The following is a 20,751-nucleotide window of genomic DNA, read 5'->3' as shown; positions in this document are numbered from 1 at the left end:
AGTATCAACTCCGATTGTTTCAAATCCAAGTTGTTGTTGCCTCAAAGTTTTTCCTCTTCTTCTTCCGTTACTAGCAGTTGGCAACCATTGGCAACTAGTGTAGGTACAGCCACCTAGCGGGCTGGGGTGGGAAATACACATTGACCGTGCCGCTGCGTGCCGCTGCCAGTGTGTGTTGGGGGGCGGCACTTGACGGCCACAGCGCCGCGCCGGCGGCGGTGTGTGTTGCACTTTAGTCTCCACCCAGCTGTCCAACAACTCCTGAGAGGGTTCTTAGGCTGCTAAATTCTCCACTATGTTCACCAAATAGATACTAACAATGTCTGACTGCCATTTGGTGCTGAACAGATAGTGATGGGTGGGGTTTCTAGAGCTTTTCCGCTGAGAACAGTTGCTTGCTGTGGCTGAAAATGACAAAGTGAGAACAGTGAGAGTGAACTGGGTCGGACGGCTGAACAACGAGCTGAAACTTGCCATAAAGCTCTTTAAAGATTAGGGGAGATTCAGATGATAGTTCCCTGTAGATTTATCTCTTATTAGCAACCCCCCTCACATTGTCACACTGTTTTCATATCTTCATCTGATACATTCTTGTAGTAAAATTTTGGTTATAGACCCCCTAAGTATTTCTTCACACCATTAACAATTGATGACTAAACGATCAATAATCAAGGATAAAGTGTGGAAAGGACATCCCTCTGTAATATTTATTAACGTCTACATTCTACAACTCATCTTACCTGTTTTATTAGGCCTGTATGGGTGTGGTTTGATCAGATATGATTGAGAATGTCCTGGGAATATCAGCAACAACCCACAACTGTCATCACATTTTGATTCAAGTATTGCTTAATCGTGGTTAGTGCACGGCCGTATGTGAAATCTTTCTGGTCTTACTGAGGCTGGCTCTAACTTTGTAAGGAAGCACTGTGCTCATGTAGGATCCCATTCATCAAGGCTGATTAAGATAATATGCTCCCAGTGCCTTCAAGAGACCATCACAGAGTGACAAATGTATAGATACTGAATAAATGCTGACTCAGGTTGATGCCACTACAGCAGGAGGTTGGGGGTGTGTTATAGAGTCTGACAGCAGCCGGCAACAGAGACCTCCTGTTGCAGTCATTGTTGTAGAGGACACTTCACAACAGAGCAGTAAAAGATGCAGCAGTTTTGCACACACTTTAAAAGCTAAACCTTTACAGGAGGCAGAGCTAGTTGTGGTCATTCATGCATTAGATATTGGAGACTTGTCCTGACACAGACATCTGTTAGGTTAGCAGCTCATATATGAAGTTCTCTGGTGTGTCTTTCATGTTATATTAGGTCTTAAAATACCAGCAGTGTGTTTTCATTCTGTGATGTAAAGCTGTATTTAATCACCTTATGGGTCAGACTGTCGTAGTTTGCGTTGGTCTAATTTGTATTTAGTGGAGAACAGTGCCCCCTGTGGCTTAAAGGTCAGTAAAGCTCTGCAGTAAAGGGACTGAAAAACATCAGATCATTGGGATGGTAAAACCTAAACAACCAGAGCCACCGAACCACATGAATGTCTGATTTTACATGAATACACAGCAGGATTCATTAATATACTAAACTTTTTGTTCCACACAGCTGCACAGAATGCCCTTAAATGTTTATTTCCTAGGCTTCCCTTTTCTTCCAGTGCTCAAACATTTCATCACAGTGTTAAATTATAAAGTGACTGGTTTTGCTGCCTTAATTTATTTATCTGTGTCTGTCTACAAGGAATAGAGATAGATTCCCTAGTGAAATTCAAGGAGAACTGCTCCATTAGTACTAAGAAGTTAAAAAGCTTTAGTCTCATAGCTACATGATTAAAAACATGCCTAGTGACCCCACACTGGTCTATCTCAGGGTCAAACCATCACGTTTTACGTTGGTCTTGTTTCTAATAATGAAGCTGCAATAATAAAGGACTAAAAAGAAACTGTATGTGACATTTGGAGCATATTTACTGTATAATTCAAGGCAGGATAATGTCTGAGCCAGGACTGCCTACACAAGGCTCTCATCATGAAGGTGGCTAAGCCTGGGGCCATCAGATAATGATGCTAACAGCATGAACAGCAACGACAACTGTGCCAACAGAGCTATCAGTGTTAACCTTGGGGGAAACTGGATGGTGGCCACCGTGTGTCGGGATGGCGGTGCCCTCCATTCGAGCACAGTGCAGAGCGGCACTGACTCGCTAGTCAGTTGGATACACACACTAACACGCTCATGCGACTGTCTACCACAGCAAAGAACAAAGAAGCTCAGATTACAACACACATAGAGGTGGTGTGACTTCATTCTCTGCTCAGGACACCATTACTCCACTGCATCTTTCCATAACAAATAGTTGTTTGCTGCCATATTAATGCACTGACTGTTGCATGCAGCTCCTTTAACGAAGTAGTGTGCTTTAAATCTGTAGGGGAAATCATTTTATCACTGTCACATCTAACCTAGCTAACACCGGACATCAGTACGATTTCAGAAAGACAATTGACATTTACATTATGATGTTTTGCAGACAGTGGGATTTGTTCTCCATACCTTATGACTGAATGTCATTATTCTACGCTAAGATGATGTTGGCATGAGATGTTTGGTAGATGTTGGATTTTGGTTAACAACAGAACTTAAAACTAACAATATCAATGTTATCTGTTGTCAGGATTATACGTCAAATTGACGTTGGCATTAGGCAGTAGATGATGATGTCCTGACATTAAATTTTCGTCACCTGACATAAGTTAATTCAACCAAATATCAATGTCTAATGGCATTGGTGGCCAGCTGGGAAGTAACTCTTCCTTCATCGTGTGTCATCTTTAGTTTGACACTGGATCATTTGTATGAAACAGAAGTGCAGGTGGCATTAAAATGAATAAAGCTTGACTCTCTGAAACCTGCAGATACTCTTACCAGATGGTTGGTATCACAGATTCTGCATATATTTTTGTACTTTCCACTGAGACTTAAGTTGATTAGAAAAATAACTTTAATTACACTTACAGCCTGGTAACCAAACATCTGTCTGATTAAGGTACTCTGTGTTCTTTGGCTGTCACTGATAAATAGAGAACACAAAATTGCAGGTATAGGAAAAAAAGAGATTTACTTATTTTGTTTAATAGCAATAGCAGGTAATACCAAAAAAGTGGTATTATTCTTGACTGTACAGTTATTCTCATCAGCACCTCTCGTGTTGTCTCAGCTTGTTTTCATGAGGATTAACATTTAAATATGAATCTTACTGTGGGCAGACCTTCACTGTGGCTCTGTGTAAACCTTCAGATCAAAGACAGAAACTTGGCTTCACCTGAGGTCAAACACAGGGAGCCACACACTCTGCATGCTGTAGTGATTATATGACCACAGTAGATGGGGGAGCATGCTGCATAATGAATAATAGATAACAGATCCATCTTTAGAAAGTTTATTTCATTATGAGAGATATGTTCATTGGTTTATTTTGATTTATGGAGACTTCAAGTCTCTTAATATTTCTCTACTTTGCCACCCTGTGTGTGGCACTCAGCTCCAAGACTGTTGGACCTCACTGAAGACATAAATCTTTTGAAAAAAATGTCAAAAAATATATATATGGTAGCAAAGGCTCAGTAATTTCCCAGAACAGCTGGGTATTATATTGACTCAAACAGGAGTAAATGGAACATTTGTTGGGGACTATTTTCAGATGCAGATTTATAAACATATAATGCGTAATGAGGTTTTATGGCAACATGTCAGTGTGTTTAGGATTGACCTGAAATAAACTACAGTGTCCATGTGCACTGTAATGATGGAATATGTCACAGTCTAACAGTGTACCTCACTGATGTGTTTTTTAAAGGTACACTATGTGGGAAAGCAGCCCCCTGCTGCATTGCCTCTCATTGCCTTGTCTCGGACAAAAAGTTGCACATGAACATACCAAACTGACGGCCAACAAGCGCCTGTCTGTGCCTGCGTGAATAACCTTCCGTACTGGCAGATGGCTGTTGTCTGTAATTGTCATTCAACAAAGGAAACCGGAAGACCGTCTCAATCTGAACTGCCAATCAGAGTGATTTCATTTGCCGACAGGCTCCACTGTGCCGACACCGATTCAACATACTGAATCGGCGGGAAAAAGGCCAACTAGTGCTGACAAGTGTCAACGATGCAAGACGCACTGCACCAACGAGGGCAGCAGATGCTCAACAACAGCCCAAATTTGACCAATGGCCAACCCTTGGCTTGGTGTGTCAGGGCCATAACGGACAGCTATTTATCAGAGACAGCAAACTAGCTTGACAATATGGCCAAACGCAAGTATGACACTGAGAATATTAAATTGCACGGAGCCTGAAGTAATTACTAAGGAGAAATGTGGACCCCGTGGCTGGACAAGTTTGGTACCACTGGCATAGAGGACACATTAAGCTTTGAATACACAGGCAATATTTGTATTTTTCCTGGTATTTACATTTATTCACAAAAATATAAGATATTGCTAACCCTTTCCATTTCAGCAGCCATCAGAATAAAACCTCAGTGGCTGGTGTCAAGTATTGCAGTTGGAAGAAATTGGACCCACTCTGCAATTGGCTCTAGCAGGAGTTTGAAACCAGTCAGCCTTTAAAACTTTTCCCACACATCCATCGCAGGTTTAATCACCAGCACCACTGTCAGCCAAACATGCACTGAGCATTCCTGAAGTGCAGCCCCTCTTAAAAAAGAAGCCACAATTTCCACCCCTCTTGATCTCCACAGGCTAATGAGAGCTAAAATCCCTCAGCCCCTTCTCCTTGGTGCTAAAAGCCTCTTTGTTGTCATGGCAACCAGCACTCTTTCCCCATGTTTCTCCCCTGTCTGAATTGTTTGGATGCCTTTATTCTCTCTCTGCTATTGATGGCTCTGAACACGTCAAGTGTGTGTGCTTGTGCAGAGCTTCACATTTAACCAGGTTTGATTTGATGTTTTTTTAATGACAGCAGCAAAATCTCCCCCAAGCACCAGAGAGATTATTATGAGTATGATCAAAGTAATTGACAAGGAAGGACACACACATCTTGTTAACACTGATCACCCATGCACCAAGGTGGAGCAAAAAGCTGTCTTTATTTTTGCTGTAGATTTGGAGAAGATTAGGTTTGTATTGCAGGAAGGTGTAGAGGTCCTCTCGTCAAGGTGAAGTAGGGCTGGATATCGGTACTCAATACCTGTAGGGTAATGACCGAAATAACCAAGTAGTATTGAAACTTCTCCAGTCAAACGATAACCTCCATTTGATCCTTTTTGTGCCAGGAGTCTGATCCTGGACCATCCCAACTACCCGCCAGAGCAGCGAACTTTCTGTTGCTGCCGTCTCCAGAGCTCAACACAACAGTGCAAGCTAACCATCAGCAAAAAGCCTGACTCTGTCTTTAAACCCATTAATGACCGTTAGGTAATGTGTCACTGTGTGTTTGCTGCTGGGTGGACTCTCACAACTGTCTCCGGCTCAGAGCTCACAATCCCGCAGCAACAGCTATAACTAGTATTGTCCTAAAGAGTTTGAAGGAATGGCTATACTACACGCCACTCTGTTAACATTAAGGATATCAAATTAAGTATTCTTTGGTATCAGTATCACTCTGAAATGATACCCGCCCCTGGGAACATTACTAATAGAACTACCACAGTCTTTGTGGCAGGTCAGAGAGTTATTTCGTCGTCTTATGAATACAGCAGTGGTTGTCTCACCTCCCCAGACAAAGTAAACTAGATAAGAACAGAAAAGGAATAAATATTTCAGAGTTGTTTTCTGTGGCGAAAAACAAGTCAGATATGTAAGCAAGGACAGACAACAAAGTGGAGGAGATTACTTTGTTTTGTTTCAGGCTGACATTAAAATACTCCCCACAGTGCTGTAAAGTTTCATGGTGGTGTTGGGAGGTACATGCAGTGCTGAGGCCCAAATGAAGCTTCTAATTGATTGTTGCAGATGCTCTGCCTGTGGGCCTTCAGTCTGCCACCTGATACGTGCAGATCATTAATTAAAGCAATTGTTTTCTTTTGTAAGGAGTGGTGTAGTTAGCAATGTTGTCTCTATTTGTATCCAATAAGCAGAACTCGCGAACGTATTTTACTCATATTTGTCATTTACACAAACCTACAGCAAATTATTGCATCCTATGGCCACATTTACAACGATTTTCTTTGCATTACTGAACCTTTTAATGATTTTATGATTGATTTCAGCAGGCCCTCCCAACTGGCTATTTGATAAAAGCCTCCCAAGTAGTACGTCTGTAAAGTTGACCATTTGCATCTTACCTCAGGCATGACTAATCAATCAGCTGCATGAGCTTTAGTCATACTGCCAAGCAGTTCAGTCTTGGTTTTGATTGGTTTATTCATAAGTCCCCTGATGCATGTGGGCACATCATCAAGGGAGTAATCATCTGCCATTAATAGATGTCTCAGTGCAGGTTTTTCGACATTACATACTCCTCGTCAGCATGAATGTTAACAGCTCTCAGATGACATAGATTGTGGTGTTTTAAAAAGCCTACCCATCCAGCCTCTGCATCTATGCCCTATTGTAGAGATTGTGTTGATGTTAAATTAAAAAAAAACAAAAAACATAACAAGTCTGAAATGTTGTGGAGAAATAACATTTAGCGTGGTCATTTGGTTACTCTTGTGTTTTTTTTTAACAGCTATGTACTATATGTTCAATCAGAAGTGTTGCCCTGCTTTGTGTTGTTAATTATCCTTTACGCATTACACACATCAGGGTGTTTGGCATCCTATTGAGCTAACTAAAGAACTTGGCACAATTAAAAATGTATAAACTGTTGTTAAAATAATGCCTTGTTGACCTTATACTATGGTCAGCTAGTCAGAAACACACACACACACACACACACACACACACACACACACACACACACACACACACACACACACACACACACACTAAAACACACAGCATATTTGTCAGCATTAGCTGCTGTGATCCCTTGTCAAAAACAGTTAAAGTAGCCAAACAGTAAATGATATTGTGTGTTTACAGACATTTTTGCTGAAAGTGTTGGACCTTGAATATGGCTGTCAAAGGGAACAGTGTGTTATTGTTGGCTGCTGGAGAGCTGTCTATACCTGGGACCATCCTGGCAAGCAAAGTTTGGAAACAGTCTGTCAATAAAACTGACAACTTCGTTGTATAACCCTAAAAAATAAACACAAGAAATGATGAATTGTTTGTGGACTGACAGAAAATTAAACTGCAGCTATCTTGAAGACTGATTAATTGTCATTTTCAAAGCAAAAAATGCCAAACATTCAGTGTTTCCAGCATATATTATAATCTTTATGTTGCAGTACTGGTAAAATTTTGATATTGAATTTAAATTTAACTGCTTAGTCTTATTGCTGTGTCAGCTACTAACAGGCCACTACATACACTGAACGCCTTGATTGCCAGCAACAAGAGCTGATGAGCTGATGTAAAAACTTTTAAACTGGTTTGATATAAAGCCAAACACTGGACTGGTATACCTAATTTTACCACTAGGTGTTGCACTTGACTTAACAACTGCTCTCGAGTGGAACATAATGGCACTTTCCTCTATGAACGACTGTCCTACTATCCCGTCTGCATTGCCTAACATCTGATGATGATACTTGCTATCTCCCTACATTTGTAAGGATACTTGTTAAAACGCAAAACACACATTTTATAATGTGTTTACTGAAAATGACATACAACACAGCCAACAGCAAGTAGCCCATCTTGTTATTAGTGATGGTCATTTATCTTACCAGAAACTTTCAGCTCACTTGCGATCACCTTCCAGCCAGCTGCCACCTTGTTTAGTTTTTTGTAGTGAAATCAGAAGGTGTCGTGTAGATAATTCCTCATTTCCACTTCATGAATCAGCCGTTCCTTGCCTATTGCCGTGCCTTCAAAGTGAACAACAGGAATAAATAGAAACAGGGCAATTGACAAATGCTGGTTCAACTGGTTTGCATTAAATCAAGCTGGTTTTAGCTCATACACTTGACCATACTGTGAAAACCCAAAATTGACCCAACTCTACCACAGACTGTATAAAATAATGGATGTAGCTAAGCTACCGTAACATCACCAATTGGTTTGTGGACTCCAGTTTTGAAGCCTTGAGTATGGCATTTTAGCCATCACTATTTTTGTGTTTTTTGGAGCCAAAAGTGACCATGAGTTGTGTATATGACTCATACACTGTGGTGACACCTGCAGACAGCCTGTCTCTCAAAGGGGCCACGCCCATTATTATGTGGAACTTTAAGCCTCAATATGATGTAAACAGAAGAGTTGTATAAAAGCTTACCCCCCTACAGTTGTCATGAACAAGAAAATAGGCTACAGAGACCATAACGGTTTTTCGTACCAGATTGTAAAAATGTTTTTTTCTGCTGTGAATTTTGGCATTTTATTCATAGACTGTAAAACATAGGCTTAACATTGGGGTTCTATAAGGATTGACTTGCCTCTGTTGCCAACCTCAAGTGGCCATGAGAGGAACTGCAGTTTCTGGCACTTGGTATTGGTTCCGTATTTTTCAGGCTTGTTTCATGGCCTGAACCTGAACCCTGGTCAGCTGACTCAATGGCATGGTTTCGGCCAGCATGCTCCTCTCCTTTCCATTGTTGGTTCATTTAGGTGAACTAATGTGCACAGACTGAAACTAAACCAGATAGGGATGAGGGTTCTGTCTTCCCGGTAAATGTTTTCTTAGTCTTCTAGTATGCAAACTGAATATCTTTGCCTCTGAGAAGTTGGAATATTTTTTTTTACTATTTTCTGATGATTTATAGATCAAACAGTTATTTGAGAAAATAATCAGCAGATGAATTGATAATAAAAATAATCTTTATGAGGCACCTGTTGAATGATAGATTCCTAAAGACCACAAAATGACCACTGCTCTTTCCAAAAGGTTGCCAATGAATTGGTATTCAGAACAGCGAGAACATTTTAAAAGACCTCTGATTGGAGTCAGTCTTCGCCCCACTTGATAAGAAAGGCCCATCAAAGAGACAAACTGGAAGCAGGCCTGGTTCTCTGTTTCTTAGTTTCAAACAGAGAAAGGTTAGAAGGCCTGACAGACTCTCAGCCTCTTGCTGTGCTGCTGTCAGAATGACTGAGTAGAGCTGTCAGTCAAACAGGGGTCCAAGCTACTGCCCAGCACATCAGGAAATAAAGCAGCTGCTTAAAAGGATTCACAAGGACTAACAAACACACAAACACCAAACAACATGCAGAGCTTAACACTACCTCAACTGCAAGAACACACACACGGTGTTAGAAATTGGAATGACATTTTGTGAAAAGCAGGATCAGAGATGTTTTTAAAAGCTTTTAAAATGTGTAAAAATAACCCTGACATTTCTGCTCATTCCATCGTGCCTGTTTTGTTTATTATGCCTTATTTTGAAAAATGGTGGAAAAGTAATAGCTGTGATAATGAAGAAGGCAGTTAACGGTGGGACATGCATAAAACTAAGATTACAGTAATATATCATGCATGTGCAATGTAGGAGTAAACTGAGCATTTTTTTTTTTAATTTAAAGACTTTCATGACCTTAAGCATCTGCAGAAAACACCTAAAGATGGTCTGTGACGATGAAACAGAAGCAGTTGAATCATCCTGAACGTGCGTTGTTGCTTTGCCTGCATTAGAGCTGCCGTCATTCAGTCTATTAGCTGGCTAATGGTTTGTTATGGTTATGCTCTAGCTCCATACCTAATGCGCTGATATGAGAGTGGTATTGATCTCTGTGAAACTATTTATTTAAACCTAAAGTTCTAGGGTTCTGTAGTAGATTAAAAACAAAAAAAGGACCAACATGTTCTAAACTTAAAAATTCCAAAAGAGACGGAGAAACATTTACGAGCATTCCTATACATACTCACCCTTCCTTGTACTTAGTCTAACACTCTAAAGCTGGGATAATGGGTTAGATGTGAACAGCATAGTCCACCTGGCATCATTGGCATGATGAGAAGACCTATTTGATAGGTAAATACTATTTAAAAGAAATGTTTTGCCAGATGAAATGCAGGGGTAGAGCGCAGAGCAGTCAGACAATATGAGAATGAAATTGTTTTGATTGATGGTGCACACCGGTGACACACATATGGGACCCTTCTGATAAGAACTTGAATGCAGTCTAATTAAGGTGAGCTCTGGTGCTGATAGGAGGAGAGGGTTATGAAATGAAGTGTGGTCTTGGGAAATGGGTTACCACTTTGCTCCTTTGGGATTTTTTTTGATTATTCCACCAGTAATTGTTATTAATAAAACTGTGACCGGCAGTAACACTGAAGTCACAAAGTCAATGATGCTTAATCAAAAGATTTTTATGTTTAGTTTTTCCTCTCTAGAGGTATTGAATCATTTAAGACAGACTTTAAACACACTGTAGTGTCCCAAAATACTGCTGGAGCTTAACAGCCTGTTTGAGCCTGGTGTCATTACCAGCAACGGAAAATGAACCATGAAGCTTTTCCCAAGGGGCTCCTACTTAACAAAGCTTACGATTGGCTACAGCGAGCTGGTGAAAAATTGTGTTGACTGATCCAGCACTTGCAGACATAGTACAATGCCAGGGGAAATAGACGACCAAAGTCTGAATGGCGTCTTTTTCTGCATGGTTCTACCCTGCTGTACAGTATGTACTACATTACAGTGCTGCTCTTCTGCTACAGTATCTTAAAATTAGGGGTGTAAGAAAAATATTGATATTCTTGAGCAGATTTGTGGCACTGACTAAGTTTGTGTTGTGTTTAAACCCCTGACCATTTGATCCTCCAGTGTCGTAATCTATCTTCAGCCATTTGACTCCACTCCAACTTAGCAACATATCACTAGCGCCAAAACAAACAGCACAAGCTTATGAAACAGGCGGAGTTGTAAACGGCGCACTAGGGGTGTGCCATATCATCTTGTTTACGATAATACCAGTATAATTTTTGATATATGAAAAATTCATATTGTGATACTCGTGACATATCGAATTGTTGACATAATAACATCATACTTACCCTTTGCAACAACACCCATTACTGAAAGCGAGATTATTACAGACTCCATGGTGGTTCCAAAAAGAGTAGCAGCTTCAGTAGTGTGGAATTAACTGTGGTGTCGTTTGACCTGGGTGTTCTTAATGTTTTATGAACAGCCCTGGACTTCTCAGACTCTTTTAGCGAGTTACCACTCAGAGGAATCAGGTGTCAATCAGGCACCTGATTGTCAGCACCTCGGGGTACCAAACGCTCAAAACAAGAGTCAATAGCAACAGCAAAAAAAAGCTGTTTGGCATTGGCAGAGAAGATTTGGCAAATCTTTCATGGGCGCAACCCACATACTCAGCTCTGCTGCTCATGCCACAAATGCATGTTCCTAACAAATGTGGCACCATTTAAAAGGGAAATAAACAGGCTTTCCAACGGTATAAGATTTATTGCAAAGAAGCATTGTTACAACAAAGAAATAATCTACCAAACACAAATTTCCTTACCTTTTGTGCTTTTTATATAAAAAGAGATCCCAGGGGATATTTTTTTATATTTAAGAGCTGTTTAAATGTGTAATTTGTCGTAGATTTTATTTTATTGAACTGTTAATATTGTACACAGAATCTGAATCTTAGTTACTGTTGTTCACAAACTAAAGAAATGAGAGATCTTTTTTGTTTAGTTTTTACTGAATATTTGAACACAAACAGTTTACCTGAAATTAGATTTTAAAAAATTGCAATATGTCGCCTTGCTTACGGATTATTGCCATTACACAGCCCTGTTCAAAATGCTAGTCCTCTCTGTGTTTTTGATGTTTGTTTTCTTTGTGTGTGTTGCTACAGACTGCTCAGTGTGCTCTGCTGTAATCTGGACTCCTTTCTGCTGCTGGAGAGCCAGTTCAACATCTGCTCCATGCTGCTACAGAGTCAGAGGGAGAACGTCACTGAGCTGGACACCGATAAAGGGTATGAACCAACATTTAACCAGTGTTGGGCAAGCTACTTGGAAAGTGTAGTGAGCTAAGCTACTAGTTACTCTAATATTAAATGAACCTCACTACATCAAAGCTATCACCCTCAGAAATGTAGCAAGCTAAGCTACAGCAAAATGAAAGTAACTAGTGCAACTACATCCAAGCTTTTTACTAAATTGAACCAACTTCGTGCCAAGTCAGTGTCATCTTACTGATCAATAAAACTGTCAGTCAAACAGATAGGCAGGTAAAAAAGTTAAGTTCAATTGTTTATTGAACAGTGAGCTGCACTAACTCCCAACACGACTCAAACCACAACAGCAAGAATGAAGACCTGCTTCAAACAGTCACAACATGGTCAAAAACGTACATGCGTGTATGTATGTGTATGTACACTGCAAAAACTCAAAATCTTACCAAGAATATTTATTTCTAGTCAAAACAAATCTCATTACAATTGAAATAAGACTCATCACCTAAAAAGTAACTTGTTTTTAGACAATTTTCACTTGTTTCAGGAAAATTTTCACTTGAAATAAGTAGAAAAAAAATCTGTCAATGGAGCAAGTTTTTTTTTCTTATTGCAAGCAAAAAAAAAAAAAAAACTTGCTCCATGGGCAGATTTTCATACTGATTTCAAGTGAAAATTTGCTTGAAACAAGTATTTTTTAAGTGTAAAGAGATTTGTTTTGACTAGAAATGAGGCTAGTAAACACATTTTAGTAAACACATTTTATAGTGAGCAGCATACACATGTATGTCGCCTACAAATCCCAACCGTGTTTACAAAGTTTGAATGAACGAGACGGACGCAAAGGATTTACAAAGTTTGAATGAACGAGACGGACGCAAAGGAAACGGAGGCTGCGCATTGACCCTTTTGCCGAACGAATAAAAATCCCATTCATGATGGGGTCAAATGGATTATGTGCATAATTAACCACAAAACAAGCAAATACTTCATCTTAATGACATATAACACTCATTATGCTTCAGCTGAATCCTCTAAGCAAATGACCATGTTGAATTGAAATTAGTTTATCACGTTAAATGTCCGAAATTGTATGAAATTGCTCCAATGCGTCAAACCAAACTTTGCGCATAATCACACAGCCTGATATGTCCTGGCAAACACAGTGGGACTGCTGTACAGACCGTTGGTCTTTCTTACCCTAACCCTGGTCATTTTCTGAAAGCACAGAGCAAAGAAATGTCTTTTTTTTCTCCCCCGGTCTGCTGTCAGCAGGAGCGGCGGCTGCAGCAGGGATTTCAGCACCACGGACGGCGCGCGTAGAAAGACTTGACAAGCGTCTCCTTTAAATGTGTTTGCTGCTGCTAGCGAAATTATACATAATAAATGAAGACAGTGATATATTTTCAATAAAAAACAATAAGTTGAGCGTTCATTTCAAGCTTTTGTAGTACAACGAGTTTCAGAATTGTGCGAGTGTGGCCGGAGAGCGGGCGGCAGTGTTTGATGCAGGAAACTCATATGGACTTGAAAATCAATTTCGGAGTGGGGGTCGTTCGGAACGGTGGTGGAATGGAGGGCTGTCCCCCGTCAGGTTCATGTGGAAGTGACTCTGTGTGGTAGCGGTGACAGTTTTATTTCAGTCCATAACAGAAATCCCTGCCTCGTTTGAGCTTCAGAAATGATTTTGGAAATGTAGCTTGTGTGGACGCTACCGCGCTAAGTGACCAATAAAAGAGCTTAACTACTGAGAAGTTACTTGATTCAGAAAACAGCGACGCTACCACCAAGCTACTGAGAAATGTAGTTAAACTACAAACGTCCGCTACTGTAGTTACGCTCCTGCCCAACACTGCATTTAACAGTTAAAAATGTATCGCTCCTGCCCAACACTGCATTTAACAGTTAAAAATGTATGGTGGGGAAGTTGTATTATTGTCAGTTAGTTAAATAAGTCTTGTCATAACAATCTCTCACTATGTATCATGAGTGGTCCGTCAAAGAGTTAATAAATCCTTGACCTCTATACTAAGTGTATGATGGGAACAGCATCACTAAGCTAAAGCTTTTCATAATGGGTGTAAGTGAGTGAGTTTGGTCTTTTCATGGGATAACTTGACAATACGAACAAATACAGAATAATGCCAGCATTGTAATTTAATTTAAGGTAATATATTTAAAACACAGGAAGGCTCCCTTCTCAATAAAAGAATGCGTTAAACGTTTTGGGAAATTATTTGTGTTCCTCTCACAAGTGAGATAAAAGGATGAATATCAGTCTCTTATCTGTGCAATAACTATAGAGCCTGAGCTGGTTAGCTTAGCTTAGCATAAAGACTGAAAGCAAAGGGGAAACAGTGAGCTTCAAAATGGTTAAAAAAGACTTTAACCCGCATCTCTAAAGCTCACTATTTGGCATGTTGTATCTGGCTTAGAGGCATTGGTAGGTATATTTTTGTCTGTTTCCTCCTACCTCGGCTCTTTATGCTTCGCTGCTCGGTGAACCAAATCTTGATTTTAGCTCTTTTCTTGGTAGCTTGATGTTGATCTTCCAATCGAACTTTGGAAAGAAAATCAATAAGCGTGTTTCCTTTAATATGTTTTCTGGAACTTGGACATAGCCCCTGTAGCTTTCCTAGAAAGTTCAGTTTATTCCAGCTGAGCTGAGCTGAAGCTCTGGCTTCAGGAAGCTATTTCCGACATTTAGACAATTCAATAGTTTCCACATCGAGCACACTCAACCTACACACAGCCATTCTCTCTCTCGTTCAGTAAAAGCTTTTTGCTCCTCTGTGCATCATCCTGATGTGACGGAGCACTTTCAAATTTAATCATTGCTCAGGATGAGAAATTGTTTGTTTGTTTGCCTTGTCACAAATAAAATGAAATAAATCGGAAAGACAGTGAAAAGACCATTTCTGAAAGTGGGTGTTCAAGAGCTCCTCTCTCTTGGTAATGGCTGGCAGAGCTGTGGCTATTGGTTATGAATGAAAATGGCCCTGAAATGCCGCCTCATATTGCATGTTTGGGTCCTGGCTCAATTTTTGGAGGGTGATGACTTGTTAATTTATTCTCCCATTTCCCTTTTGTGCCCTCTCTTCCCCCTTATGCCCCCATTATCATCGCAGACATCATCTCTTCTTTTTTTTTACCCTCTTTTCTTCCAACCTCCAAAACACTCCTGTTCAGTGTTTTTGGCATCTTTGTTTGACTTGACTTTTTTATTGTCATTCCTTTCCCCTAATGCTCATTACTTCTTTCCTGCTCTGACCTTTTTAATATCAGTGACCTCCAAATTCACCAAAACTACTCTGGGTGAGCAATCTGCACATTTTATTTGACCCCAGCTGTTTGAGCTTAGAGTGATCTTGAAGCACCCTGAGGCCGCAACGTCCTCTGAATTAAAGAGAAATGCATATGGAGCCAGAATGTGTGACACTTTTCCCCCTACTTGCAAGCTTTGAGTGATACGACATTTTTTCATTCACAAAGAAATGTATGCAAATGACATTTTGTGGCAAACAGGCTGCTGCAAAGAGCACTGTACAAGAAAATAGTCTCCTTTATTACCAAATTTAAGTCCAAATTACTTCGGCTGTAAGAACTATCCACCAAGTCTGACACCCTTCAACCCTAAAGTACCTTTATAATTGGAATATTCTCTGATCCTATCTAAAATTCGAACATTGAAACCCTTCTCTCCGACTTTTCTTCCTTGACTTGCAGCAGTGATACAGTCATTCCGAGGCTTCAAACTCTGCACAAAGTCTTTTAGAAGTCTTTAAAGAAAGTTATCTGAACTCCAATAAATTGGGGAAGTTTTGAAGTGTTAGTGAGTTGGGTGGCATGTCATTTAGCATGACCTTGTCTACCACCAATAAACCAAGAAAATTAGATCTGCGTGTATTCTACATGTGCCTGACAGGCCAAATGTCCTTGTCTTCAACCTTTTCTGTCCCTTGAAGTGTTTCTCATTTGGTTATCTTACAGACGTGCTGAAGCACACAAATCTTAGTGCACCTATGTATATATGATTAGGGCCTGAGTCCATTGTAGTTGTTCTTGTTTACTTCTGTTCCTTTTGCACCACCTCTTCCATCTTTGTGTAATCCTCTTTCTTTTTTTGTTAAACCTTCTCAGGAAGTTCATTGTAGACAGCGTATCAGTGGAGAGGAATCACGTGCTGGTTCGCATCAGTGTGGTGGGAGGTCCATCTGAGAGGAAGCTTCCTCCTCGAGCACTGCAAGAGGTCAGCTGTGCTCTACTTTTTATTGTAGGCTAACCTGGTTTTTAATTGATTAATTAATGGGGCGGCTGGTGGTGTGGTGGTTAGCACTGTCGCCTTACAGCAAGAGGGTTCCTGGTTCGATCCCAGGAGGGAGCCCCTCTGTGCAGAGTCTGCATGTTCTCCCAGTGTCAGTGTTGGTTTTCTCTGGGTACTCCAGCTTCCTCCCACAGTCCAAAGACATGCAGGTTAATTGGTGACTCTAAATTGTCCGTAGGTGTGAATGTGAGTGTGAATGGTTGTCTGTCTCTATGTGTCAGCCCTGTGATAGTCTGGTGACCTGTCCAGGGTGTACCCTGCCTCTCACCCAATGTCAGCTGGGATAGGCTCCAGCCCCCCCGCGGCCCTCAAGAGGATGAGCGGTTACGAAAATGGATGGATGGATGGTTTTTAATTAGTATAACCGATGGTTCTTCTCTATGGAAGCCAAGAACTGATGTGCTTCCAATTATATTTTTAACAAAGTTATCTGAAGATCAAGAATTAATTATTTTGTTATCTTGATAACGGGCAGATTATCTACTAAGCTAGTTTTATCTGGAAAACTCAGAGGACAAGGCATTACCACTTCATAACCTTTACCATCTGATTTAATTAATTAATTAATTAATATCAATAACTGGCACTCGTTGATCTGATATTTTAAGCTCAAATCAGTTGCTACAGATGCCATCTATGCATGTTGGCATGGCGCTCCTCATGTCTGATAAACATTACAGGTAGCCTAGTAAGAGAAAATAACCATTTTGTAGTTATCTTGTCATTTTGAGATGACAAACAACCTTTTTGTTTTCTTGTGATAATGGGTTGAAGGATAGTTTTCTTAAGATAATGAAAATAGTTAACACCTGATCCTGGGATAATCTCATTAAAAAAAATAAAATAAATTAGTAATACGACCACTCTCAGTTTTTGTACCTTTCTACAAAGCAGATTGACTGTGTTTGGTGAGGCAGATCTGTCTTCAGACCAAAGAAAATTATAATTATGTGTGTTTTTATGCATTGGGGTAAAAGTCAGCAAGTGGTTAGGGGTGGATGAAATGTTTTTCTCCTTTAATGTCAGTTTTGTTGGCTGTTAGACTGCTTTTATGAACCAGCTAAATTCTAAACCAAAGTATTTTTGTGAGGCTGTTTTCTAGACATTTTAGTGTCCAAAGACTCCAAACAACTATCCTTTGGTGAAATGTTGTTTTCCTAAGCATCATTCGGGGGAAGACAAACACATTAACACCTCACAACTGGTGCTGTCTTTGGAGAGCTGCACAGACTGATACAGGCCTACATCACTGTTTATTGGACATTTGGACAACTGTGATTGCTTTTCACCACATTGTCTCACAGTGCCTAATTGTCATTGCCACTGATTAAAGTGACTTAATTGTCTATTTCTTTTTTTTATTTGACGTTTAATTATTCTTTAATCACAATGTTATGAAATATTGTGCAACTGGTGATTTTATTTCAGATGAAGAGACCTGATTATCAACAGGGCTTTAGTCCTTATTTGCAGCCTGATTTGCAGCTTTATTTACTCAGCATGTATTGAAATAGATATAAAATATTTAGGTGTCGTTAATGCTGAACACAAAACAGGAAACTAATTTACGCTGAGGTCAAAGACGGGATATGAATGAGGTTTTAAAAAAGGAGAGTGTAAATTAGTTTAGTGAGTGTTTCCTTAGTGTTTCACAGGTTTTTTTTATTCATCTCTCCTGTCACCTGTGGGGAGTACAGGAAACAGAAAGCTATTAAAAAAGTACTGATTTTGTGTGAGGTTTACAAAACAAATGGAAAATAAATCCACACTTGGTGAGAAATGAAAGGAGTAGGATTATTGTGTTAAAACAATAATTATTCCTGACATTTGGAAGTGTTTTCAACTATGTTTAGATGTTCACAGTGTAATAATTCAAACATCTTGGTCGTCAGTAGTTTAACTGTTAGATGTCTTAATCAAGTGCTTGGGACTTTTTTGTAATAAAAACTTAAGTTTGCACGAAAGACCTCATTCACCTGGGGGAAAAAGCACAAGTTCAGCCCTTAAAATCACGTTGCATGCAGAATAATCACCTACAGCAGTGAGTCCTCAAGTCTTTATAGGGATTCAATGCAATCATCAATGCCTTACCAAAATACAGGGCTCTGTGCATCTTCTTCTAACGTTGTCAGAGCAGCACATCACCTGAGAGGCAGACTCAAATACCAGCAGGGATTATCATGAGCTGAGGGCACAGACAATTGGATAAACAGGCCTGCTTCCTAAACCCCATTAACATTTAGAGCACATTCTTACGGCAAGTCACATGCTGATCCATGACTCAAAAGTTATGGTTCTTTAAATCTAAGATATGACAAGCGTAATGAATACGACACTAAATGGCAGCGGGTGACAAAGGAAGGACGGAAGAGAGAATGAAAGAAGATATTAAGGAGGAATAACTGATGGCACACGAAACACATAATTTGATAAACTGCTAACAGCTTGACGCTAAACAATTGTTCTGTAATTAATTCATCTACAAGTCGCTGTTTAAATGCAGTACACTGTTTCATAGTTTGAAATGTTTTTAAATTGCAGACAACTGCTAACAATCCAACATAATGACACATCAATAACGGAGCAAACACACAAACAGCCGTAGCAATTATCTAGTCCGAGCAGTGCAGACATGAATCAAAGACAATAATGCAAATATGATTCATCTTGTAGGTTGTTTGTAATAATTGCATTAGGGTGTAATGAGGTGGCCAAATGGTCAATTGAATTCTGTTATCTGCTCGTTCCAGGGAGAAGAGCCTTACCCCTGGCCAATGTTTTCAAGTTACCCTTTACCTCCCTGTTACACTTTGGGCCCAGCAAAGATCCATCATAGCTCACAAGGTAAGAGGAACTTTGATGAAGCTGCAAATATTACTTGTTGCATTGTTGTGAATTTTAATCTGTAGTTTTTACCCATCGTACAGACTCTGAGATCAGCTCATTTCTGGCGTCTTCTAAAGACTCAAAGAACGAAGAGGGCTGGATGGAGGCCTGCCGGAGACAGTACTGCAAAGTCATGACCTCCAAACCCAACATGCTCACTGGAAAGGGTAAGCTACTGGTTCACTGGGATAGCTGCAGATTTTCCTTGTAGCAAAATTCTCCCAGTAGCAAAGAAGAGATAACTAATGTTAGTCACAAAGGGTGCATTCTCTTGTTTTTTTGATTGTCCCACAGGCCATACTGGCTATTTGGGTCTTTGGCTTCAAATCAGGGTGAACTTGTGCACTTAATTAGTTAACAACTAGTAAGCTGTCAACTATCTGTAGGCTAAAACAAACACACAGATGAAGTGCATTTATGGACCACATGCAGGACAAAAGTTTTATCGACTTCATGAGGTCTGACGCATATCACTCTCTTACCCACAATAATTATCATGTGCTTCAACTGATCAGATAAACACAACTACAGTTTGCCCTGGCTGTTAATGTCAATATCGAAATCACTGGAGCTGCTTTTATCTCTGTCTCAAGCAACAATGAGATCGATAGCGATTTTCAGTGTAATTCCAGTGTAACTTTAGGTATTGGTGGTACTGGTATTACCACAGTGACAGACCCTGTAGAGCCAAGGTTACTGTCACAGATTGCTTACTGACGTAGGTTTACTTTGTAGGAATGAAGATTACGTATGTTTCTTGTGGAGACATGCATTTACACCTTTTTAACACCTGGCTATAATGTGTCCCAAAGGAATACTTCGCCCCCCAAATGATCGTTTGTATTTCAGTTACTAGGGTTGGGTACCGAATCGGTGCCAAATTTCGGTACCTGAGGTGGAGGCGGAGCGAGAGCGCATGACTCGCACCGCAGACTCAGCAACAGTGGCGACAAAAAAAAATGTGCAGACAAAAGTTAACGTGCAGCACTGTTCCTAAATGTTCTCAATAAAATGTTGAAACTGAGAAGTTTAGACTATGGGCCCGAACGACGCATAGTGTGTCCAAATTCACACCTGTTCTTCTCTGTGGATTTTCTCCGCGACCGTGCGTCAGAAGCGAGAAGCCACGCATATCACGTGAAATGGCAGGACTGTAGCTTTCCGACAAGGCCAAGCACTTGTCGGTAGTCCAATATTTTCACAGCGAAAAAAATTGATAAATTTACAATAAAATGATGTATAACAGAGCTTTCATACAGCTTTGCACACACATTACTGTTGGATGGATTACTCGCGAACGCAGGCTCGCACAGAAATGCCACGCATATCACATGAAAGCGCAGGAGCAGAGCTTTCCAGTGATGCCACACACATCATTGTGCTGTCATCCCATCACGCTATAAATCCAGATCAATTGTCTACAAAATAAAAACGCGACGAATTTCTTTACAGCCCATTATAGAGATCTTGTTATCAGTCACTTCATATAGTGAGGAATATCGTATCTTACCACGTCTTAGGCTTGCGTGTGTTTCTCCCTGTCTATCCACAT

At 40.2% G+C, this 20,751-nt stretch overlaps 1 protein-coding gene across 1 annotated transcript in view; it reads left to right on the top strand.

Annotated features, from left to right (window-relative positions):
- The window catches only part of tbc1d32 (TBC1 domain family, member 32), a 105,823-nt gene that overhangs the window by 29,372 nt on the left and 55,700 nt on the right, over positions 1–20,751 (top strand). Inside the window, exons 24-27 of the mRNA XM_050057898.1 lie at positions 11,888–12,010; positions 16,130–16,238; positions 19,064–19,157; positions 19,241–19,366. Coding sequence (XP_049913855.1) covers positions 11,888–12,010; positions 16,130–16,238; positions 19,064–19,157; positions 19,241–19,366 — 452 coding nt within the window. The remainder of the gene's footprint in view (positions 1–11,887; positions 12,011–16,129; positions 16,239–19,063; positions 19,158–19,240; positions 19,367–20,751) is intronic.

This window comes from Epinephelus moara, chromosome 12 (assembly GCF_006386435.1).
Source record: "Epinephelus moara isolate mb chromosome 12, YSFRI_EMoa_1.0, whole genome shotgun sequence".
Lineage (NCBI taxonomy): Eukaryota > Metazoa > Chordata > Actinopteri > Perciformes > Serranidae > Epinephelus > Epinephelus moara.
Note: the sequence above shows the minus strand (reverse complement) of the source record. Positions and strands in the feature narration are given on the sequence as shown.